Here is a 23,882-nt window from a genome sequence, read left to right as displayed (position 1 = left end):
CAACCAACTGAGCCACACTGGCCAGGGCTGAATGTATAGCTTATGAGCTTGAGAATTAGATGCTGAGAACTAATGCATTTTGAAATACGTATGGAGCCCAGTAATGTTCTTGTCCTGGTGGCAAATAATGAGCCCACCTCCATTAATAAGGCCATAATTTCCTTAAAAGGAAGTATTATTTAATTACTGTAAGGCTAGATAATGCTTCTAAGGACTAGAGTCTGTGTAGTTGACATACGTTGTATTTGTAAATGTCCTGAGTTTTCCATCTGCATGTCTGTTAGTAATGTTAGTGGAATCCATAGGTTGCTGATAAAAGATGTAATTCATAATTTTACTTCCCCTATATTTCTAAGATATTTCTAAGTATTTATATGACAACATTTAATTTTTGACACCTTTAGAGTGAGAGACATTAACTCTGAGAAACCTTTTGTAAAATATGAGATTTTTAGAAGATGGTAGTGTGTGACAGAGTAGAAAGTATCTAAGCAGTTAGCCTCTCTCAGCGATGGTGAAGATACTAGATCAGTGATTGGGAGGAAGTGGGAACAGCTTACCCATTTAGAAAAGTAATGCATTTTAAAACCATTTAGGGATTATTTCAAATAACCCCTTTTCTTCATGGTGAAATTCCCTGGCATAGTGAGCCAATTAGGTTTGCTGGGGCAGAAAAATGTTCAAGTGACACCGTACTAGTCAACATAGGAGAGGAATTGCTGTATTGAAGTTTAACAGTGATTTTTCTGTAAGCCCGATGCTTAAAAAGAGAGAGAAAAGAACACATTAGATGGTTGTTGTTGTTGTGTGTGTGTCTGTCTGTCTGTCTGTCTCTGTCTCAATAGAAATGTTCCCAACCATGGAAACAATTTTATCTTAATTTTAAAATTTCTTGGGAAGGAGTATAAATATTTCTGTCTGTACTTTTCCCAACTAGGAATGCTTGAAATAGATTCTTCCTTATGTCTCCCAAATTAAATACCTCGTTTGTGGCTTACCCATTTCAGTTATGCTGTCTCGCATTTTAATCTAGCCTTGTTTCAGGGCTTCTTTTTCTGACTCTTGGCTATTATGTTTGTCTCTAATTCAAAAGGTGGCTTACTTTTATATTTGTAGAAAATTATTGGTTTTCTTCTAGTGGGAGTTGGGGGTCCCAGTGCAATTGGATTTGGAGTGTTAAGATTTGTTTCATGCCCAGTAGTCCTGTTGTCTGTTTTATTGGGTTCATCAACTGGTTGCAGCACCAATGAATCCCATCCTTTTTCCCTTTCTCCTTTCCTTTCCCTCCCTCCCTTAGTACTGCCCATGGTTGTTAGACCTCCATGGCTTTATCCTGACACTAATCTTATTTTTAATTTAGGTAAGTCAGTTTCTAATTTCTAATGTGCAAAAAATAAGTTTTCCTCTCCCGCACATGAAGACTTTTAATTTTGTAAATATTTAAGTTTCCATGAATAAATGGTTTATTAAATATACACTAAAACTATTCCTTTACATGACTTTAAACCTCAGTTTTTTATTGTGTTTTAATACTTTTCTTAAGTGCAAAAGGCAAAACCATTAAACTGTCCTTATTAAAATGCAAAGCCTAGTGTCTTCTAGCTTTTTGAAGAGCTTTTGTCCATTATATAATCTGTAAAGTAGCCAAGAGTTCCTTAGAAGCAGGACATCATTTAGATTTAAAACAATTATGGCTTGTGTGTAAAAGAATGATGTGGCATAATCATTCATGGGGTGGCAACCACAGTTTTACTTTACTAGCAAAATCCTTGGATACCTCCAACATTTCATTTACTGCAAAGACTTTACCAGGGTCCTGTACCTGGGACAAAAATGATTAGGTCATTTACAGTCGACCATGTAGATTAAGTTGGTGTGACTAGGAAGCCAAATGACACAGTTATGAGCATAGAGACCATTTATTTCCCTCCCCCCCCCCCAGATGTTTGACAGTGTAAACATACATAAAATACATATTAAAGTTTAGATGCTTTATATTTTGTGCAATAAATTGAAGCCTTAAAAAGAAAATATTTCATTAAAAAAAGAAATGCATTAGTTTTACTTAAGACAGTAAAATAGTAGCAAGTACCAAGACATTGTGCACTTCTTTTATTTAAGACAAGTAATTTCATTTACATCAGAGTCAGAAGGGTAACACTGGCTTTCTTGAATATTTAATATAGCTTGAATCACTGGCTAGATAGGGGCATATTTTCCCAACTATACATCAGGGAGGAGTTCTTTCATTAGTTTCAGAAAATGCAGACCCTCAGATGGCCAGCATGACCGCAGCATTGAGCATTAAGAGAAACGAAGCATTTACTTTCCAAGCACTTGCCGCAGAAGGTAAGCGAGTCTTTACATTTGTGGTGGTCTCTTCCCTCCGTAAGTTAAGGGTTGTGCTTTGTTGAGGCATTTCTGAGAAATTATTTGGCATGCCACTAGTAATACTTAGGGTCATGGGTGTTGGGGATGATTTTGTTGAGCTAGTGAGGCTTGTGTTTGTAACCATTCCATCTTGGAGATGAATAGTTAGAGTTGCAGCTGCTGCTTCATGTGAATCGGTCATTTCTGTGGATGTGTCTTCTGGATAGGGCACAAAAGCCTTGTCAGTGCTAGTCAAGGTGGTGTCTTTGCTTAGAGTGGCGCCAAATGTTGTTTCCTTTGCTCGATATTGTTTGGGTATTTTGGTCACTTTGGATTGAGTTACTATACTCAGAGAGTTAATGGTGTCCACGGTCTGCATGCCACTTACAGTGAACAAGCTTGAGGTGAATCCAGAGGGTGTGGGGTATATGTTATGTTCCTGCAGAGATGATATTTGGCTCGGACAGGGGGTTCCTATCACGTGGGCTTTTGTTTGTATCACCCACTTCAGTAGGTACGTAATGTTTTGTTTGTGGTCACATGACCACCTGTTATTATAAAGGGTTATCTCTTGCAACTGAAAGAGTTGGTCAAAAGCTTGATCTGGAATGAATGTGAATTTGTTGTTGTGCAGGTAAAAATGTGTGAGGTTTGTCAGGCTTATTAATGTTCCGGGGAGGATTTGTGTCAAGGAATTGTTAGACAGGTCCACCATATGTAGTTTTGAGGGCATGTTGGTTGGAACTGTCCAAAGTTTGTTACTACTCAGGTTGAGAACCTCAAGACTTCTTAGTGTATTTTTAATGAGGACAACCTTTTCCAGCATATTCTTAGAAACATCCAGGTATTTAAGGTTCCACTGATAGGCAGTATCAGATTTGTCAAGCAGTTTAATGTTGTTGTTAGCAGCAGACATATTCCAGAGGGACCGAGGTAACTGAGCAGGGAGGCTTTCAAGCCTGTTGTTTGAAATGTCCAGGGTCCTCAGATTGGTGTATTGGGTTAACTGGTTATGCAGATCAGTAAAGTGGTTATAAGACAGATTTAAATAGATAATATTCTCTTGCAGTCCAGAAGGTAATGTACTCAAGTTTCTGCCTGAACAGTCCACATGCCTGTGCCTTTCTGTGCATATACATTGGAGAGGACAAATGCATAAAATACCCGGTGTGAGAAACAGAAGGATGAACAGGCTGGGAGACATTTTCAGTATCTGATATTCCATCAAAGCCTAGAAGCAAACAGATACACCCTTCTTTTAATATGCAAATACAATTAGGCATCTGCTTGGGTCCATTAGCATTAGGCAAAATTTTCAATAAACCTCGTTGTTGTTGAGTCCTTTTATAATTGTTCCAGTGATTAAACTAACAAAGATCCCCTTCATTTATAGTCCAAATGCTTAATCCTTCAATTGAGGCTATGTGGAAAGATTGTCTCTCCCTACTCTCCCTGCATTTTCTCTTTTATTTTTTCCCTTCTTATTTATCTTTCCAGAGCCTTAATATTATCAAATGGCCTTCTCTACAAATAAACAGTCGGAATCTTAATCTATTACTGTTTTGAAAATATTCTTTTTATTCAGAAGGGGAAAAATGGCTGTCATGTCTTTTTTTCAATCTCTGCAGTAATGTAATAGTCAACGAGTGTGTGTAGGGTGAAATTTTATTTAGATATTAGAGCAACACTTAGAGATTTATCTTTGTGTTTTTAGGATAAATATATCCTCACAAAGCATTTTAAGGCACTTGCAAAATCCAAACCAACACCGTACTTTCAAGCCTCACGTTTTATAAAGTGATTTTTTTCTGTATATCTCAGTGCCGATTCTAAAAGAAAACAAGTGTATATTTACAAAGTGAATGAATATTGACAAGAAATTCCTCCACTGACACTGCAGCAAATTTCTGATGCATGCACTTGCTATTGAATATATATTCAATCCTAAGGTTGACTTTTTCTTAAAGAAAAAAAAAAGAAAGAAAAACTCCGAGGTCCATTTTTTACTGATTTAAATAACATCTTACCATAGTGTCGTCTTCAGCATCAGCATCTCATTTTTCTCCGGGAAACTTAAGCTTAAAGGTCGCCTTGTTCTGGAGCGTAGGAACCGCTTCTGGCTGTGGGCTGTGCTTGCCTGCTCAGCTGCATTGTGTTGCTGTGAGCTGGAGCTCTGCAACCACCTGATCAGTACCACATAGGAGGACTGCAGAGCTGTCATTGGTGCTGACTCAAATTTATTGCAAGAGGTGCACACGCTACAAAATGGACAAAAAAACACACGTTTTCCCCCTAAATTTATAGCATTAAGCATATCTATATAGTTTAGATTTGCTATAGGATGAAATGCCTCAGGCACATTAAACCTGGCCCTTACTCATTCCTGGGTATTTGTCTGAGCTTAAGTTCCACATTTTAACATTTGCCTCATGAAGAATTTGTGGTTCTTCTTAATGCCTCTACTCTTCATTCTTTTTACATGTTGAAAATGATTTTGACCTTCCTCGTGGATGGTTTTCTACGATATTAGTTTAAATATTTTTAACTCCTACCTTTTTATGTGTGTCACTGTTTAAAATAACAATACAAACTGCTTGATTTTTATGTATTCCCCCAACATGATAGTTATTATGTATAATCAGCTTTTCAAATTTATCAACCACTTAAATGTTCATCTTCCTTTGGGGAAGTAAGAAATACTTAACTATGATTATTTTGTCTTTATCTTTCTGATATAAAGGATCATTTTCCCAGGCTACACACAAGCAAGACTACATTTTTTTAATGAGCATCTTATGCTTTTAATTATCAGTTCGTATGGTAAAATAAATATGTCTTATTTTATGACCTTAGGGTTAAGGGTTCCATTTTTTTTTTTTTTTTTTTTTTTTTTATGAAACTGCTTAGTGAGTGGCTATAAGTATTGTTTTCTCCAGAGACATCTTTGATACTATATGAATGACCATCTATCTGATTTTATGTTTTAAAAACAACGGCATCAATTTCAGGTGATTTCTTCAAACTGTTTTACATTTTATCTTCTGAGAAAGCAATTTATACTTTTAAAATTATGTGAAATAATGTAAAAAGGAAAACTTTTGGTCATGAGTTTAATAAAATGAGACCAGATTATGATAGCTTCTGCTCCACTCTTTAGTGGACTGATTGCATAATCTGTTAAAACTTGTGTAATTTCCAGAGTAGTCAGTTTACTTTAGAAAAGAAAGCCAATATAGGTAATTCATTACAAATTGTTACCATTTAAAAACCAGCAATTATTAGCATATTACATTTAAGGAAAATCTCTTTATGCCTAGTTACTAAATCCTCTGCTTTTCTCTAAATTACATTTGCCATTATTTTACCCCAATTAGAATTAGTATTAAAATTTGAAATTTATTTTCTTAGGAAGCTAACTATAATCTAGGAGTCACCTTTTGTATAAAGTTAATGTTCCTCGAAAAGTATCTACATTTTAAAAGTCTGCAGTGTTAGAAGTTTATTATTGATTAGGTACTTTATTCCCACTTCACTTTGAGGATTCATTCTTGGACTCTTAATAAGATTTTTTTCTATGGATTTCAGAAACCAGTCATCAATCTTATGATTTAAAAATGTTAAAAATACTCCATTCAGCAATATTGTTGTGGACATGGGAAATGTTTTGACATTTAAGTTTCTTCTGTTTCAGTTCATACTCTGTTACACTTCAAGGGATGTGGCTGAGGGTCAACTTACCAAACACTTAAACCTCTTCTTTTAATTTTAGGAAGTCTCATATCAAAGTAGAGCTACCCAGTTCCATTATACGTACCAGTACCTAAGTTTGACAGAAAGAGCATATTATTTCATTAACTAATGGATTCAAATGAATTTGGGTTTAGGATGTATTAAGATTAGATTCTGCTACATATAATTTAAAAATTCCAATAATAGTGGCAGTGTTTTTTATTTCTAAGTTTGGGGACATACCAAGTTGTTTCTTCTTATTCAAAAATTATGAAATTCTCAAAAAGAAAAAGGGGGAACATTTTAATGTATTTGAATTGTACCAAACTGTCCTTATCTTATGGTTTTAGAAATTCTTATGAAATAAAATAGTATATTACTGTTACTCCAAAAATAATTTTTTCTGGCTTAAGAGTTTTTTACAACTTATTTTAGGTATTATTCAGACACATTACATTTTACATAAGTCTGTGAAGTCCAGAATTACAGCTATTTAGGCAACTATTGTATTCTAGACTAAGTAGTAAATTCATTTACATATTCTTTTGTGAAACACACTGTCCTAAAATAGATTATGCCAACATTTTAAAAAGCATAACAAATTACCTGCCAGGGAACAACTATCCTATGTTAATCAACTGTATTTCTTGTTAACACTTGTGCTTATTTGAAACTAAAAATACTATATTCTCTACTTTTGGTAATATAGTTGGCTCTTCAGACTGAATTTCCCGCTAAAAACAGCTGAGAGTACTGAATAAAGTATTTTAAAAGCATGGAAGAACTGACCAGGTAGAAATTATCAGGTCAAAATCCAAATGGATCAGTCCCTCTCCCACCTCCTTACCCCCTTTTCTCTCCATGTTGCCCAAACTCAGTGATTTGTTTTCTAGAAAGTCCTTCCTCTGGATTTATCTGTTTGCTTCCTTGTGAAGATTTAATTTGTTTCTCTATCCCCCCATATTTCCTATAAATGGTTCCTAACAGCATTAACATAATCACTTATTTGTATCATCCTATAATAGTTTCAAAACAATACCAGTATTGCTGCAGACAATTAGATTACGAACTACTGAATAAAGTTTAAGATTTCTTTGCAGCTCTATTTGTTCTCAAGGATGTATAGTCAATTCTGTATTCTAATGCAACGTGAAATAATTGTTTTCTCTATATTTTTATATAAACTTTACATAGTTAGGTTCATTTGTTTCCAGTTAGCTATCAACTTTTAGGGTTAGCTAAGTCAAAACTATACAACAAGGTATATTCAGAGAACTCTTGCTTCTGTATCCCATCCACCCCATTCTCTTCCTCCTGTTGGTGACTATTTTTGGTTTTTTCTTATCAGTATTTCTTTTTGCAAACATACAAAAATATGTATTATATGTTCTTATCGCCTTATATAAAAGGTTGCATACTAAATATATTGTTACACATCTTGTTGTTGTTTTTTAAATAATATATTTGGAAGATCACTCCATATCAATACATAGGGATCTTTCTTATTTATATTATCATACTGCCTTTGGGAGTAAACCATGGTTTATTCAACCACTCCCCTATTGATGGGCATATGGGTTTTGCTATTACAAATAATGCCACAGTGAATACCCTTGCACCTAAGTATGTTTATATTTTGCCTAATGAATCTTTGCAAAAAGATTTCTAGAAGTGGGATTGCTCTATAAAAGGGTAAATGCATTTGGAATTTTTCTGGTTATTACTAAATTCCTCTCTCTAGACAGTGGTTCTCAACCTTCTGGCCCTTTAAATACAGTTCCTCCTGTTGTGACCCAACCATAAAATTATTTTTGTTGCTACTTCATAACTGTAATGTTGCGACTGTTATGAATCGTAATGTAAATATCTGATATGCAGGATGGTCTTAGGCGACCCCTGTGGAAGGGTTGTTCGACCCCCAAAGGGGTCGCGACCCACAGGTTGAGAACCGCTGCTCTAGACTCTACCATTTTGCAGTTCCACCAGCAATGTGTCAGGGTGTCTAGTTCTAGACAGCCTCACTGTAGGCTTTGTTGTTGAACTTTGGATTTATATGGATGAAGCTGTTAGTATCTCAGTATAATTTAAATGCATCTCTCTTATTATGAGGAAAGTTGAATATCTGTATATATGTTTTTAAGGACTATTTAAATTTTTTCTTCTCTGACTGTCTTTTATATGTTTTGCATATTTTTTCTGTTGTGTTGTGGGTCTTTCCTACCCCACTCTGTATTTGGGAGTTTTGTGTATGTTTTAAATTTTAGAGATAGTAGCCCTTTGACTTAATTTAGATTGTGATTTTTTTTTTCAGTTTGCCATTTGTCTTTTGACTTTATTATGTGATTTTTTATGTTTGTTCTTGCCATTTAAAAGTTTTCTATAATTGGGTTTTCTTTTCTTTTTATTGCTTCTTGATTTTGAGTGTCAGCTAGGAAGGTTATTCTCATTTCCAAATTACAAACAAGTCCTCGGGTTACGACTCACGTATGTCTTTTCATTGCCATCTCCCATTTATTTATTTTTAAAAAAGTTCCGTCATTTTGACGTATGTACATATGTGCTTTGTGTTTTTTATTATTTATTTACCACAAAAAAAAGTCAGGAATTGTTATCTTTCTTTTAAATTTTTTTCACTGTTTCACTTCATTACTGCTGTGTATGTGCTCCATGTGAGTGATGTAGGTGCTTATGTAGGTGGGTTCTGACTACATCGCACCATAGGAATGGATCTCCAACGTACCCTGAGGACATACTGTATAAAAGAATATACTGATATTTTCACCTATTGCTTACATAATTTCATTTTTTATATTTAGATCTCTGGTCTATTTGGCATTTATCCCAGTGTAGTGTGACTTACAGATACAATTTTATTTTTTTTCCAAATATATATCCAACTGTTCCAATATTTTTCCTCACTGATTTGAGATTGGAATCTATTTTTAGACTTTCCATCTGTTCCATTGATCTGTGTCCAATCATGTGCCAGTATCACCGTGTTTTAATGCTAGGTGTCCAGATATTTTGCTACTTTACTTTTTTATCAGAACTAGGTAATAACAACAATTACAGGTCACCCTCTTTTATTTCATTGTATCCCCGCCACCAACACTAAATGAAATACATATTTAATATATGTTTGTTGCAGTGCATGAAGTAGGCACTCTTTGGTCTTATATTAGCGAAAAGGATGCTGAACAAACTCAGCTTTTAATACCACTTCTAAACAAGTCACTTACTCTCTCTGGGTGTGTTTTCTCAGCAATTAACAAATAAAAGGGGTTGAACTAGATGGTCGTCCGGGTTGTTTCTGAATCTATTTAATGCTGATATGGTAAGAGCACTATGGTATGCTGTATATATGTAGTTCAGTCTGCTTTTAATTACCCTATGCCTTGTTGTTTTACCATATTCATGAAATAAACATTCTCTTCTGGGTCCTGGTTCTTTAATCTTTTCAGTAAGTTTTTCTTTGGTCCAACATTTTCTTCTCTTCTTTCTTTCTTTTATTGGTCTGCATTTCTTTCTGTTGATTAAGCAAGAATTGCCACTGTTTGGCTGCTCAGCTTCCACTGACCTCAGTAGGGGAAAATTCCATGCAGTAAATAGGAATTATTTTTTCCCCCTCACAGAGAATTTTTTAAAACACAAAGCAAAACAAAAAATCAACAACAAAACCACCTGCTAGCAGTAGTGTGTTTTATTGTATAAAGGACAAAAGGAGAAAAGTTGCCTGTAGTATTTGAAGAAATCAGACAAGACTATGACCAGATCATCAGTTTTTAATTTATTTATGAGAGTTTGTATTTCCCAATACTCATCCTTCAAGAGGTCAGGAAAGTAGGTGATGAAAAAGAAAGACCCTGATAGGTAACAATCTTATATGTAAAATGAGAAAGATTATGATGATTTTAAGGCAAGCTAAAGTCTTAATTAGTATAAAAACATGTCTTATTTACCATAACTAGAATACTTAAAATTCAAAAGAAAAATGGGAAATTATCAAACTCCTGATTACTACTGGGCAAATTAACCTTAAAAGTTCAAAGTTTGAAAAACACATGAAAGAAAATTTTTAATGTGGAAGACAGAGAGAACCAATGTAGTATGACAGTAAACATCATACTTATTCAGGAAAAGTAAGCAGCTCAAGGAAGTGTTTCTGCAGATAAAATATTTTTTAAATATATTTTATTGATTTTTTACGGAGAGGAAGGGAGAGGGATAGAGAGTTAGAAACATCGATGAGAGAGATGTGCCCGCAACCAAGGTACATGCCCTTGACCGAAATCGAACCTGGGACCTTTCAGTCTGCAGGCCGACGCTCTATCTATCCACTGAGCCAAACCAGTGAGGGCTGCAAATAAAATATTTTAATGGTCAATGAGGGATGGCTTAAAAGATTTAAAAAGAAACATTGTAGCCAAAACCGGTTTGGCTCAGTGGATAGAGCGTCGGCCTGCGGACTGAAAGGTCCCAGGTTCGATTCCGGTCAAGGGCGTGTACCTGGGTTGCGGGCATATCCCCAGTGGGAGATGTGCAGGAGGCAGCTGATCGATGTTTCTCTTGCATCGATGTTTCTAGCTCTCTATCTCTCTCCCTTCCTCTCTGTAAAAAATCAATAAAATATATTTAAAAAAAAAAAAAAAAAGAAACATTGTATGTAAAATTTCAGTGTCCAAAAACCTGCTAGTTTTTATTAAATATGGAACTTAGTTTCTTGAACACCATGCTACAATAAATACTATTTTTGTTCAGAAAAATCCCAGAACTATGAGAGGTTCCAACATTAAACTACCAATAAAGTCACCACACTTCATTCTAAGTGACTGTTTTCCCCAGGAGTTAGGGAGGTAAGGAGAGTGAATATATGCTTGTTGGGCAACGGAGCGCTATTGCGGGCCCTGGCTGACATCTGCATAAGGGTAGGCCCTGAACACACTCCAGCTTTGACAAAGATTGGGTTCATTCCTACTCTGATAACTCAGGTTTATCACTTGTCTGGTAATGGATAAAAAGAAATTCTGCATAAGAAAGACGGTTAAAGAGTTTAAATGTATGGTGCTTAAATGTCAAGTATGAATTAATGAAAGTTGAGAACCATCTGTATTTCGATACAATATGTTTTTCTTGGGAAAATCATCCAAATTTGAAAGGAAGCCATAGAAGTGTTTTTGTTTTCTTTGTAAAATTTTATTTTGTTTGAGTTCTTCAGGCATATAAAGAGGCTAGTTTCAAAATTTATGCTCCCACAATAAGGTAGGAAAATGTCTACATTTTATGGGACATGCCCATTTTTTCCTGAGTAAATTTTCCCAACCCCCAAATTTGATATTTTAGTGTGTTTGCTTTACTATTTCCAATGAGAACTAAAAGGAAATTTCTCCATTTTTAAACATGCATTTTAATCACTCATCCCCATGAACTTAGAATATTTATTTTAATACTGGAGGTATTAATTTAAAATTTGGAGTTTTGTTTAAAACTTTGAAATGGAAAAATAAAATTTTATTTATTCAAGGTAACTTGATACACAGCTTTTCGGGGGCGGGGGGGACTATTGGGTGATACCAAGTATACATAGGTTATTCGTTTCCAAATGGTTAAGTTATTGACACATATACCATCCACATATGTAAAATATACTCTACATTAAAGTTAGAGGCTATAGCCAGTCAATAGATCACTGTTATATATTAAAAAAAAAATTAAGCTTTACCTATGCACATGGGCTTTGAGCAGATTTTAAGTAGTTCCTGAATAAAAATCAAAATTGGCTATCAGTTGCCACTTAATATCTTTCATCACATGAAGAAAAACAAAAGATAGAGAGTCCTTTGAAAAGAATGAAAAATCAGCTAATAAGCAAGCTGTGATGTTTATAACAGTTCTGCAGGTGGGGGTGGCAGGGATTCATTGAGATCTTGCTCAGAGTTAGGAAGAATACATAACTCCTGACATTGAATCTCATTGTTGGAATCTTCGAGGGTTTTCATCAAATCTGGTGGCAGGGTCAAGTTAGGTGAGTCAAGGGGAGGTGGAAGTGACTGTTCGTACTCAGGATTATGATCTTCACGGACTTGACTGAGACAGTCCAGAGATGGTGGGAGATTGGTGGAATCATTTGGAAGAGGAGATACCGTTGTCATTGTCATTGTGGGTTCGTCAGATGTGTTACTCTCCTGTCCTTCCAAATCAAGAAGGGGAGGTGGAGGAGGCAGATCTGCGTCATCTGAAGAAACGGCAGTGCCAATTGTTGATCCACCAGCACTATCCTCAGATGTACCATTTCCTTGATCTTTTATTTTCTCTGTTTTGAGGTTGTTGGAATCGTCAATGTTTTCACTTGATTCAAACAACTTAATTTCTAAGTCATCTGCTAAAAGTGTGCTTTTGCCTGGTTTCCAGGCCATAAGTGAAATAATTGATTTACGTTTTGTGGATACTTCATTCTCTCTGATGTTATCCAAACATATATCAGGGGTTTCACCATCAGCAAATGGAGATCTGCCTGCCCAATTTTGGTCATTTAAAACTGGTTTTCTCAAGCATTTGCATAGCACAATCATGATAATAGCTACCAACATAGAAACCAGAATTACACCAACTATTATGGCAGCTGTTGAATTAGAATTGCTTTTATGTGGCATTTGTGTGTTACCAGTATCTTCTGTGAAGAATCCTGGTGTAAACCTAGGTGTACTTTTGACAGCTGGTGTTGGTTGTATGGATAGATTTTGAATAGTTGGTGGTACTGGTTTTCCAGAAGAGGTGTGAACAGTTGATGGTCGTTGAGTGGATCGATAGACAAATGGTGGCGGTTGTCTGATAGAAGTATGGGCAGATGTTGGTAGTTGTCTGCCGGAGGTGAACACAGGTTGTGCTGTTTGTTGGGAGATGGTGTTGGCCGTGGGTGTTGGTTGTCTGGTGATGTTATAGGTAAATGGTTGTCCAGCAGTAGTATGTGCTGCTGGTTTTCCAACAGCAACTGCTGTTGGTTGTCCAGCAGCAACTTTGGCAGTTGATGGTCCAGAAGAAATGTCGTTGAGTTGTGTTGATTGACCCAAAGGGTTCCCTGTTGTGTTTTGAGAATTAGCCAAGACATATGGCATTGGTGATCTAAATAAAGCAGACTGTGGTTGTGACTCTGTTGCATTTGCATTTGTCTCTGAGGAAAATGTATTGTTCAGGTATCCACAAAACAAAATAAAGATGAAATACTTGGGATCCATTTCAGAATGTTTCCTTTTTACCACTGGTTTTATAATGAAAAGAAAAAAGACAGACAATTAGGTCGCATTTGAAGTCTGGCATAAAGTAGTTAGGTACCTGATAAGTATTTATTATTCCTAATTTAGACTTGATACACTAAAGGCTAGTGTAAACAACTCTTGAATATACTCTAATTTACCATACAACATTTGGATCTTATAACCAGTGTTTTCTCTTAATTGTTTCATAAGATCTGTACTTGGCCCTACTTCATTACGTTACAATCCTTCATTTCACAAACTTCTCAAATACATAGGCTCTGTATGCCGGTTCCATGTACTCCTTATTTTCTCTTTCTTTGTGACTTGAAGTACATTGATTCTGCTGCCTTGAAGGGTACCAGAAACCATCTATTATTTTATCCAAAGATCTTTTCTTTCTCTCTCTTTTTTCCCCTCTTTGACTATATTTATCTTAACTAACTATTCCTTCACTGCTGTTCAAAGAGCTCTTTATAGTAGTCTTCCTTTTGTGTTTATCTCACTAGCTCCTGTTTTTCTCTTGTCTCCTAAATATTGGCACTTGATAGTTAGTCCTCATGTTATCTACTTTTCTTTGATCCTGAGTCTATAAGATTTCAGCTCTGTCCTTTATGCCAAAACTCCCAAACATGCACATCCAGCCCAAATCTCCTTCATTCTAGTTCCATTTGTGTGACTTGTTGGTGGACATTTACAACAGAATACCTCTTCATCTCAAAGCTGACTCTCCCAACTTCTCTGTTTTAATGGTAATACCTGTGTACGTTTCTTATGCACAGAGTCTATTTTATGAGTCATCTTTGCAACATTATCATTGTTTAGCACTATAAATTTTATGTTAGCACCTCATATTTTTAAAGGATTCAGCTCAGAGTCCATGGCTCAAAATCCCAAAGTGAGCTTTGAATCTGGATGAGTCAGTTTTACACAGTTGGTAAAGGAGTTGTGCTGCTGCTTTCATTCATTTATTGATAAACATCATCTTTTTGCCAGGCCCTCTTCTAGGTTTAGAAGGTAGCGTAGGGGAACGATTTTAGTTGTAGAAACAAACAAGTAATAAATAATTACAGTAATTTGATGAGTTTTCTCATAAAGGTATGCAGGAGATACACAAAGGAACCAAGCTAGCCTGGGAAGGCTTATGGGAAGGTTTCTCAGAGAAGTAAAACTTGAACTGAATCTTGAAAGATATGTAATTAAGCAAATAAAATATTACATCTGGGGGAACATCCAGGCATGGGTAAAGAAGGCATGTATATGTTTGCATGTATACATTTGGCAGCTAGGGCTATTTGTAAAATGTGGCAGATGCTTAAATTTGAAAAGTTAAGTTCCAATTCTTCTTCTGTCACCTAACTTTCTATCTAACCATGAGAATTAGTCACTTAATCTGTCCTGTTCTCAATTGTCTTATCTCTAAAGTGAGGAGTTATAGTAAGACTATGTTCTGTGTGTAATATTCTTGTTTCACACACTCATTAATCACAGTGGTAACTATTCAGTTATTTTTTTACCTTAGGGGGGGGAAAAGTCTCAGTGTTTTAGATCCCAGTATATATGATTAGAAACTATGGTTTTTCTATGATTCGTAGGCCAATCTGAGAGGGATTTGATGTTCTGTAAAAGGTACAATAAAAGGAGAAGAGGAGCTCCCTCAACTTGTGCAAATAAGTAGATTTCAGTGTGTTTGAGTAGTTTTCATTACTTACTCCCCTATTACTTGGTACACAATGATGACAAATTGTCCTATTTTCATAGAAAAGAATGATTTTTCCTGTACAGTCTCTTTTATTTTCTCTCTAATACTTCCAGCCTAAATTTAAAAATATTTCTTCTTTAAACTCTCCTGCACACTGCTGATGAATTAATCTTAAAAGCACATATGGCCAGGTTACTTTTCCCTTGCTTGTGATTCCCCATTGCTGTCAACATAAAATTCTCTACTGAGTTTTCTTCCTTCTGGCCTGAGCTTACCCAGTACCGACTCATATCTCTTAACTGAAGCTTCTCATACAGCTTCTGAATGCACCTCTTCCCCATCTTACATACTTTCTGAGCACACACTTTGTTTCCTAAACAGACACTCTTTATTTTGCTATTTTCACCGGCTTAAAGTGTGTTCTTTTTTCAAACCCAGCCTTTCCCCCCTTCTGACTGCCTATTTGAACTTGTCTTCATCTAGACCTCAGCTTAAATTCCTCTTCTGAAACCAAGTTCTCTGTGACTGCCAAGAGAAATTAGTCATTCCCTGAACCCTCTAGTTCTTGTTGTCTTTATGGTTCCTTAAATAATTCTTCATGTATTAAATTCACTTATACTTCTAATTTCTTAAATAATTGTGTTTATTTTTTATTACCTTTTCACATTTTCTTTTTATTATCCTAACTCCCTCAAACAAGATTATAAAGAACCTTGAAGAATGCAGACAGAAACAAATAAAAATACTTATCTAGAACATACTATGTGCTGTACTATCTCAGGTGTTTTACCTTCTTTATTTCATTTAACCTTTAAATAACTCTATGTAGAAGATAGAAAAATCCTTGATTTACAGATAAAGAAACAAATTCAAATGTGTTAAGCAATTTGCCCAATGTTATATCACTAATGGTGGCAGACTGGCAATTTGTACCCGAGATCATCTGATTTCAAAGCATATGCTCTTTCTCTTGCTACCCTAAACTGCATTGTTTTTATATTTTGATTCTTTTACAAGCGGTTGCCATGTATTTTAGGAGCCCAGTACAGTTGGTTTCCTTCCATTTAACTTTTTCACTATTCATTTATACTTATACCAGAATGTAAGCAAAGAAAATGAGATCCAAGTTATTATCCATGTTATCCATTTTACTAAAGGCTTTTTAAAAATAAGTTTTTAAAAAATGTTTTTATTGATTTTTAGAGAGAAAGGAGGGGGCGGGATACAGAGACAAAAACGTCAATGAAAGAAAAACATCATTGATTGGCTGCCTCCTGCATGGCCCCTTCTGGGGATCGAGCCTGTAACCCCAAATGTGCCTCAACCCGCAATATCTTGGTTCCTGGATTGACATTCAACCACTAAACCACATTGACCAGGCACTAAAAGTTTAATAGTCAAAAAACTAGAATTTTTTTGGCATAAATATGGGTATTTGAATCACCTCTAGATGGTTGTCATTTCCTATCCGCTATTCTTACAGATTTCCACCCACCTGCCAAGAAAAGGCCTCATCAACAGATGTTATTCTTCAAAGTTTCCGTTTAGTTTTTTAAAAATGCCATTTGAAGCAACAGAAATACAGGCCATGAATTGTCTTCAGCCAAAAATGTTCTCTCTTTTGTGACTTTGCTTGAAATTTTTTTAAAAAACATACATGGTTCCTCTTTTCAATTAGTTAAAAAAAGGGGGCATTAGGGAAGGAAAGAGCCCAAACAGGAATCATACTTAAAAACCCAGTTTAGTTTGTAAGATCAATTTTTATAGGTTCATGGCCTCTTTTGTCAGTAAGAAGATCGTAGTTCCTTCAGTATATGATATTTTTCACTCATCATTTAAGCCTTATGATAATACTAGAGGCCCGGTGCATGGATTTGTGCACTGGTGGGGTCCCTTGACCTGGCCTGCGGGGATCAGGCCAAAACCGGCTCTCTGACATCCCCCAAGGGGTCCTGAATTGTGAGAGGGCGCAAATCTGTGCCCTGGGCATCTAGTATGCATATAAAATTTTTGATTAATCTCTTCCTGCCCTCTCTCCTACCCCCTTCCCTCTGAGATTCATCAGTCTGTTCCATGTTTCCATGCCTGTGGTTTCCGCTCCTGCATTTAGCAACTGCCCCCTGGTGGTCAGTGCACATTATAGCTACCGGTCGAGCAGTCAGCTGGTTGGCCAGTCGCTTAGGCTTTTATATATATAGGTTAAAGCCAAAGTCTATTATTCTATGATAATATTAAAACCAAATTCTATTTCCCATGCTTCAATTAGTTGTCTACCCTCCTAGCATATGCTATGTCAGGATGCTTGAATCTGTGATAGAATTCTACACAATTTAGAATAGTTCAGAAAAGAGTGAGCAGGACTTTAAAAAAGAAATAGTGGGTATAATTGTGAAGAAACTGTGGCTTTTTTTAGTTCAGAGACAAGGCTTAACTAAGCATTTTAAAGTGCAGTTACAGTAAAGCAGGAGTTCCCATATATTAGACATATACTAAAAAGTATAATACATAAGTATATAAAGGGTCCAGCATTTAAAATTAATGCTGTTAATTTGGACATGTAAGAAATATGTCATTGTCTTTTCAAGGGAATCAGATTGGAAGAGCATATCCTAGACAGAGAGGCAAGTGTAAGTGAACAGTCTCAAAAATAGTATCTGAGTTTTAGTTACTTTGATAATAAGTTAACAATATAGATAAAATAGTTTAAAATTAGTAATAGTGTAACTTCAACTAGTGAGGTTATGAAACCGTAATAGGAATAAAACAACAAATCTATATCTTGAGGAAGAGTAGAAAGGGAAATGAACCTTGCACTATGATAGGTATTTGATGACCATCTGTTATCAATAATAATATCTACCATTTACTGAGTACCCACTAAATGCTAGCACTTTCCTATTTTACTGAGCAATGTAGTGTTATCTTCCAGATAAAGATACTGAGACAGCAGAGAAGTTGGGTAATTTGCCAAAGTGTCACAGCTCTGAATAGTGGCACTAATACAGAAACCATATCAGTCTTATACCAGAGCCCTTTCCTTCTATGCTGCACTGCCTTTCATAGTAAAATTATGAAATAAATGCTTTATGAAGAAATGAGATGTGAGCTCTCTGGGAATAGGTATGTAAGTAACTTATGGAGGTAGCCTTGTATAAAGGGCAGGAAAAGAGCTACTAAAAATAGATATGATAGTTTTGAATGATTACATATATAAGCTATCATATTTGACATGATTTTTAAAAATTAGACATTGAAAAGGATCAGATTTATATTTAACATTTAAACTTACTCAGAATTCAAAATTTTCTTCTAAATAGAATTGTATTGGAATTAGTTGAAAAACACAAGTACTATTAAACTCTAAATTTAGGACTGGCCCTTTAAAAATATTTGCACAAGTGTTGTCTAAAAAAGAGATTAAAATCTTTATTTTCTAACTTTTGTAGTAGTTATGTAGAAGAAATCTAAAGTGGACTTCTTTAAGTGTAAGCCATAAGTATTTATGAAATGCTGATATAGGATATTATCGATAATGAATTTATTCATGATATTGTAAGTCTATTAAACTCTTTGCAATTTTTATTTTTGAGGATATTCACTTCAACTTCCCAGTTTACTCATAGAGTAGTCATCTTTAATGCATATTAGCAATTTTCTATTGTTTACTCTGTGTTTTTTCTGTATCTGTTTTGCACTGTTTACTAAAGTCTCAGATAATATGACATAAATATGTAGATGATACATTTTATCATAACAGTTTTGTCTTAGTGAACTTTAAAAATATTTTCATGTCATCATTTTAATGGAATATTTTCATGTTATCATTATTAAATATAAATTCTATTTGTATAAAAAATAAAGCATATATCATAATGATAATCAAGTGCCTCATCTATATTCCATTGGCTTTATAAATTAAGTGAAGGTGACTGTGGAAACTAAAGGAGATTAAAAAATAAAAATAATTTAAATCTATGGGTTGCATTATGTACAGGAAAATTTTATAAAAAGAAATCAGAATTTTTAACTTATTTTGGGGTTGTAAATTCAGTCATATTCCATGGATCCTAGTTTTATTTCTAGCTGTTAGCTTTATCTGTCTTGGATATAGTTTATTTCTTTTAACTATGGAACTAAGGTTAGCAAAACCTAGGCGAAATTTTATATTATGCAAACCTAGGTGAAATTTTTTCTTCAAGGCAAGTTCAACACTCAATAGTTTTTAATTCCACACAACAAAATCACAAAACCTGTTATAGACGTCTTTAGACTAGCAGTTTACGTTTAAAACACTACTGTCGTTTTAGTTTTAAAAATAAGATTTAAATAAAACAAAGATCAAACCAAATTGTCTGTGTGAAATTTTTCTTACCTCAGCTGTTAACTTCTTTTGCAGGATGCTAAATTCTTGTTCTAACTGGACATTTTGGTGATTTGGCTAAGAAAGCAAAAGGGGTGGTTCCATTTAGATTAAAAATGGTCCTCTAGCAAACTGAAATGGTTTCTGTAGAAAAAGAGGAAGTTTATCAGTAGTTGGTTCCGGAAGTGCAATAAGCCACAAAATGACTAAGAAATACACTACTTTAACAGAACTTATTTTAAAACCCATTTTGGAGTTACATGATTTGAGTGCTTTTAATTAATGTTTGTAAGTAAACACTTGAGGCTCTCTAGTACTCTGATTCTATAATTTAAATATTTAGAATAGAGCTTTGGAAAGCAAATTGTATGTTCTAAGGAAAAACTGCCAGTTGGGTTATCACCCACAGTGAGATTTCTTTTGTAAGATGTGAATGATGAATTCTGTTTACTTGTATGACCTTAGGCAAGTGACTGCACTTCTGAATCACCACTTCCTCCTCTGGAGGAATATTTCTCTTCCTGAGTTGTTGTGAGGATTAAATAAGATAACGTAGCATGTACAAATGTCTCACAGTAGGTAGTAGTAAATGTTAATATTATTTCCTCATACATAATTTAGGCAAAGCCCAGGTAAAAGTATAATTCGGTTGTTGTTTTTTTCAAAGTATGTATACATTTTTTTTTATTTTTTTTAAATTAAATCTTTATTGTTCTGATTATTACAGTTGTTCCTCTTTTTTCCCCCCATAGTTCTCCTCCACCCAGTTCCCACCCCACCCTCTGCCCTTACCCCTCCACCTGTCCTCATCCATAGGTGTACGATTTTTGTCCAGTCTCTTCCTGCCCCCCCACACCCCTTTCCCCCCAAGAATTGTCAGTCCACTCCCTTTCTATGTCCCTGGTTCTATTACATTCACCAGTTTACTCTGTTCATCCGATTTTTTATTCACTTGATTTTTAGATTCACTTGTTGATAGATATGTATTTGCTGTTCATAATTTTTATCTTTACCTTCTTCTTCTTCCTCTTAAAGAATACCTTTCAGCATTTCATATAATGCTGGTTTGGTGGTGATGAACTCCTTTAGCTTTTTCTTATCTGTGAAGCTCTTTATCTGACCTTCAATTCTGAATGATAGCTTTGCTGGGTAAAGTAATCTTGGTTGTAGGTTCTTGCTATTCATCACTTTGAATATTTCTTGCCACTCCCTTCTGGCCTGCATAGTTTCTTTTGAGAAATCAGCTGACAGTCATATGGGTACTCCCTTGTAGGTAACTGACTTTTTTTCTCTTGCTGCTTTTAAGATTCTTTCTTTGTCTTTTGCCCTTGGCATTTTAATTATGATGTGTCTTGGTGTGGTCCTCTTTGGATTCCTTTTGTTTGGGGTTCTCTGTGCATCCTGGATTTGTAAGTCTATTTCTTTCCCCAGGTAGGGGAAGTTTTCTGTCATTATTTCTTCAAATAGGTTTTCAATATCCTCTTCTCTCTCTTCTTCTGGCACCCCTATAATTCAGATGTTGGTGCGCTTGAAGTTATCCCAGAGGCTCCTTACACTATCTTCATATTTTTGGATTATTTTTTCTTTTTTCTTTTCTGGTTGGGTATTTTTTGCTTCTTCGTTTTTCAAATCTTTGACTTGATTCTTGGGGTCCTCTTGTCTGCTGTTGGATCTCTGTATATTATTCTTTATTTCAGTCAGTGTATACTTAATTTCTAGTTGGTCTTTTTTCATATCCTCCAGGGTCTCACTACATTTATTGGCAGTTTCTAGAAAATTCTTGAAAAACCTTATAACCGTGGTTTTGAACTCTATATCCAGTCGTTTGCTTTCCTCCATTTCTGTCATTTGTGACCTGTTTCTTTGTCTCCACATTTTTTATGCTTCCCTGTGTTGGTAGAGTGGCTTTGTGTGCTAGATGTCCTATATGGCCCAGTGGCTCAGCCTCCCCAATTACCTGAGGTGGACAGTCTCGGTGCACCCCTTTGTGGGCTTTGTACACAGTCTTGTTGTAGTTAAGCCTTGATTGTTGTAGGTATCACTGGGAGGAATTGGCCTCCAGGCCAATTGGCTGTAAGAATCATCTCTATCTACAGTGGGAGAACTTCTGTGCTGAAGACACCCTTATGGGGCAAGACTTGCTTCAGTGGGGCTTTGGTGCTCACTGAGTCTGCCCCCTGAGTGTGTCCCTTATGGATCTGAGGAGTTGTAATCTGGATGGTCCCACTCTGACCACTGGGTACACTGGCTCTTGGATCTAAGGAGGTGCTAATTAAGCCTCTTCCTGAGGCTACCCAGCAGGAGCTATGAAGAGATCTGCAGATTCCCCTTCCTTGTTTGGGGTTTGGAGGTGCCCAGATGAGGCACAGCTGTGAAGCAGTGCAAGCTTTTGTGGGGCCTTGGGCCTTCTCTTGGAAGTTCTGGGTCTGTCTGGCCCAGCTGCAGTTTGTTAGGTAATTTTCAGATTGCAAAGGGCCAGGGCATTCATATGCAAAAGCCTCTGCCGCAGCCTGGGGGGGCAGGGTCTCAGGGAATCAAAGGGTGGAGCAAGCAGCTATGGCTGATCCTCAGCCCTGCCCTAAGGGGCCCCGAGTCTCAGTGTCCCAGTAATCGCAGCAAGCACCTCTAAGAGAAAGCCACCCTCGAGTTCTGAGTTCTGCCTGCTGCCAGACAGTCCAGTTTCTCCCCGTATGAGTCTGGGTCCCCAGAGACTTCCCAGAACTGGAGTTCAGAGCATTCGGGGGCTTGTGACCCCCTCCCGATTCAAAAAGACAGCCGCGTCCTCAGTTGCCAGCCCTACCCACGTGCGCCTCCGTACCTCTGCACTTTACTTCCGCACCTCCTCTGAGTCTCAGTGTGCTTTTCTCTTTCCTTCTAGTTGTAGAATTTCCATTCAGCCAGCCTTCCCATGGTTCTGGATGATGTCCGTTTTGTCTTTTAGTTGTATTTTTGAAGTTGTTGTGGGAGGCAGCAATTTCCAGTGTTTACCTATGCCACCATCTTGGTTTCTCCCTAATTCGGATTTTTTGACCAAATACTTTACCAAATGATTTTTTTTAATCCTCACCCGAAATTATTTTTTGGAGAGATTTTTTAGAGAGAGTGGAATGGAGGGGGGACAGAGAGAGAGAAAAACATCAATATGAGAGAGACACATCGATTGGTTGCTTCCTGCAGGCACCCTGACCAGGGCCCGGGAGCAAACCTGCAACCCAAGTACCTGCCCTTGACCAGGGATCAAACCCATGACCCTTCGGTTCCAGGGCCAATGCTCTAACCACGGAGCAAAACCAGTTAGAGCAATTAAATGATATTTGAGTTCAAGTCCACAACTCTTTGATTATCTACAAAGTAGGTACTTCTCCATGGAAAAATAAATTCAGAATCACTTTTTAAATAAGTTAGCTGAGCAAAGTATATTGAAAAAAGTGGGAGTCAGTCTCAATAAAAATTTCTTTGGCCAGGTCACCTTCTACCCTGTTTCCTCATCTGAAAAATGGAGATCATAATTTCTAATTTATTATGGGATTAAATAAATGTAAAGTGCCTACCATAGCACGTGTTACAGTAGAAAAAAAACGGTAAGTGTTAAACCATGCCCTGCTTTCCCCTGGTCACTGCAGAGGAACACAGATTATTACGACCCAGTTCTCAACTGCAAAGAACTTACTACTTTGTACAGAAAAATGTTTGAGGGGTCCTACTACAGAGAAGAATATAATAAAAATGCTATAAATTTTTGATTCACTATTTTAAAATCCCTAAATTAAGTGAGTGGATCATAATACCCAGGGATAGAAAACAAAAGTGTCTTTGTTCAGAAATAACTTTTAACATTTGAACTCAAAACATCTTAACTTCTCACTTTAAACATTGCCAAGTTTGGAAAGAACTAGTTCTGTTTGTTCATAAGCTATCATTGGATGGTATCATTCTGAGGATACAAGTTTAATAGCCAAGGTAGGAATAATGAATTTTAATCCTGTAGTAGAAGCTTTCTTGTATTGTGAGAAAATGTTTGACCTGTATATTGAATATTGGTTGCCTAGCTAATTTCTTATTTTTAAAAAGACAGTAAATTATTTTAATTTTCTACAAGTATTTTTTTTTTATTGTTTTATTACTTAAAGTATTACAAAGGGTATTACATATGTGTCCTTTTTTTTTGTTCCCCGCCCTTGACAATCCCCTGGCCTCCCCTACCCCCCAGTGTCTTATGTCCATTGGTTATGCTTATATGCATGCATACAAGTCCTTCGGTTGATCACTTTACAAGTATTTATATATGATACTTGATTCAAGGAGTGCTTTGTGGTATCAGTATGTATTCCAGTACATAATCTCAAATTTTTAATTTGTACAAAACCAGAGCTCTGCCTAGTTTCATTTCAATCTGGTTCCTTTTACCCCTCAAAATTCAGCCTCCTTCCTGTCACCATGCTTGGCATGAGTATTCTCTGCTTTCCTTTGG

At 36.0% G+C, this 23,882-nt stretch overlaps 3 protein-coding genes across 19 annotated transcripts in view; 1 reads left to right on the top strand and 2 right to left on the bottom strand.

Annotated features, from left to right (window-relative positions):
• The window catches only part of NF1 (neurofibromin 1), a 240,759-nt gene that overhangs the window by 166,695 nt on the left and 50,182 nt on the right, over positions 1–23,882 (top strand). The window lies entirely within an intron of this gene.
• On the bottom strand, positions 1,996–6,388 carry OMG (oligodendrocyte myelin glycoprotein). The gene is made up of 2 exons (XM_036340639.1): positions 4,398–6,388; positions 1,996–3,601 (listed from the first exon to the last, which is right to left on the bottom strand). The coding sequence occupies exons 1-2, from the start codon at positions 4,398–4,400 to the stop codon at positions 2,273–2,275; spliced, it is 1,332 nt and encodes a 443-aa protein (XP_036196532.1). The 5' UTR covers positions 4,401–6,388; the 3' UTR covers positions 1,996–2,272.
• On the bottom strand, positions 11,593–20,074 carry EVI2B (ecotropic viral integration site 2B). Its single transcript, XM_036340638.1, has 2 exons — positions 19,424–20,074; positions 11,593–13,354 (listed from the first exon to the last, which is right to left on the bottom strand). Exon 2 carries the CDS (start codon positions 13,329–13,331, stop codon positions 11,979–11,981), a length of 1,353 nt encoding a protein of 450 aa, XP_036196531.1. The 5' UTR covers positions 13,332–13,354; positions 19,424–20,074; the 3' UTR covers positions 11,593–11,978.

Source organism: Myotis myotis, unplaced genomic scaffold (assembly GCF_014108235.1).
Source record: "Myotis myotis isolate mMyoMyo1 unplaced genomic scaffold, mMyoMyo1.p scaffold_m19_p_17, whole genome shotgun sequence".
NCBI lineage: Eukaryota > Metazoa > Chordata > Mammalia > Chiroptera > Vespertilionidae > Myotis > Myotis myotis.
Note: the sequence above shows the minus strand (reverse complement) of the source record. Positions and strands in the feature narration are given on the sequence as shown.

Bases quoted from the DNA above. Each gene is read 5' to 3' on its own strand.
- EVI2B (XM_036340638.1), bottom strand. From the start codon at position 13,331: ATGGATCCCAAGTATTTCATCTTTATTTTGTTTTGTGGATACCTGAAC.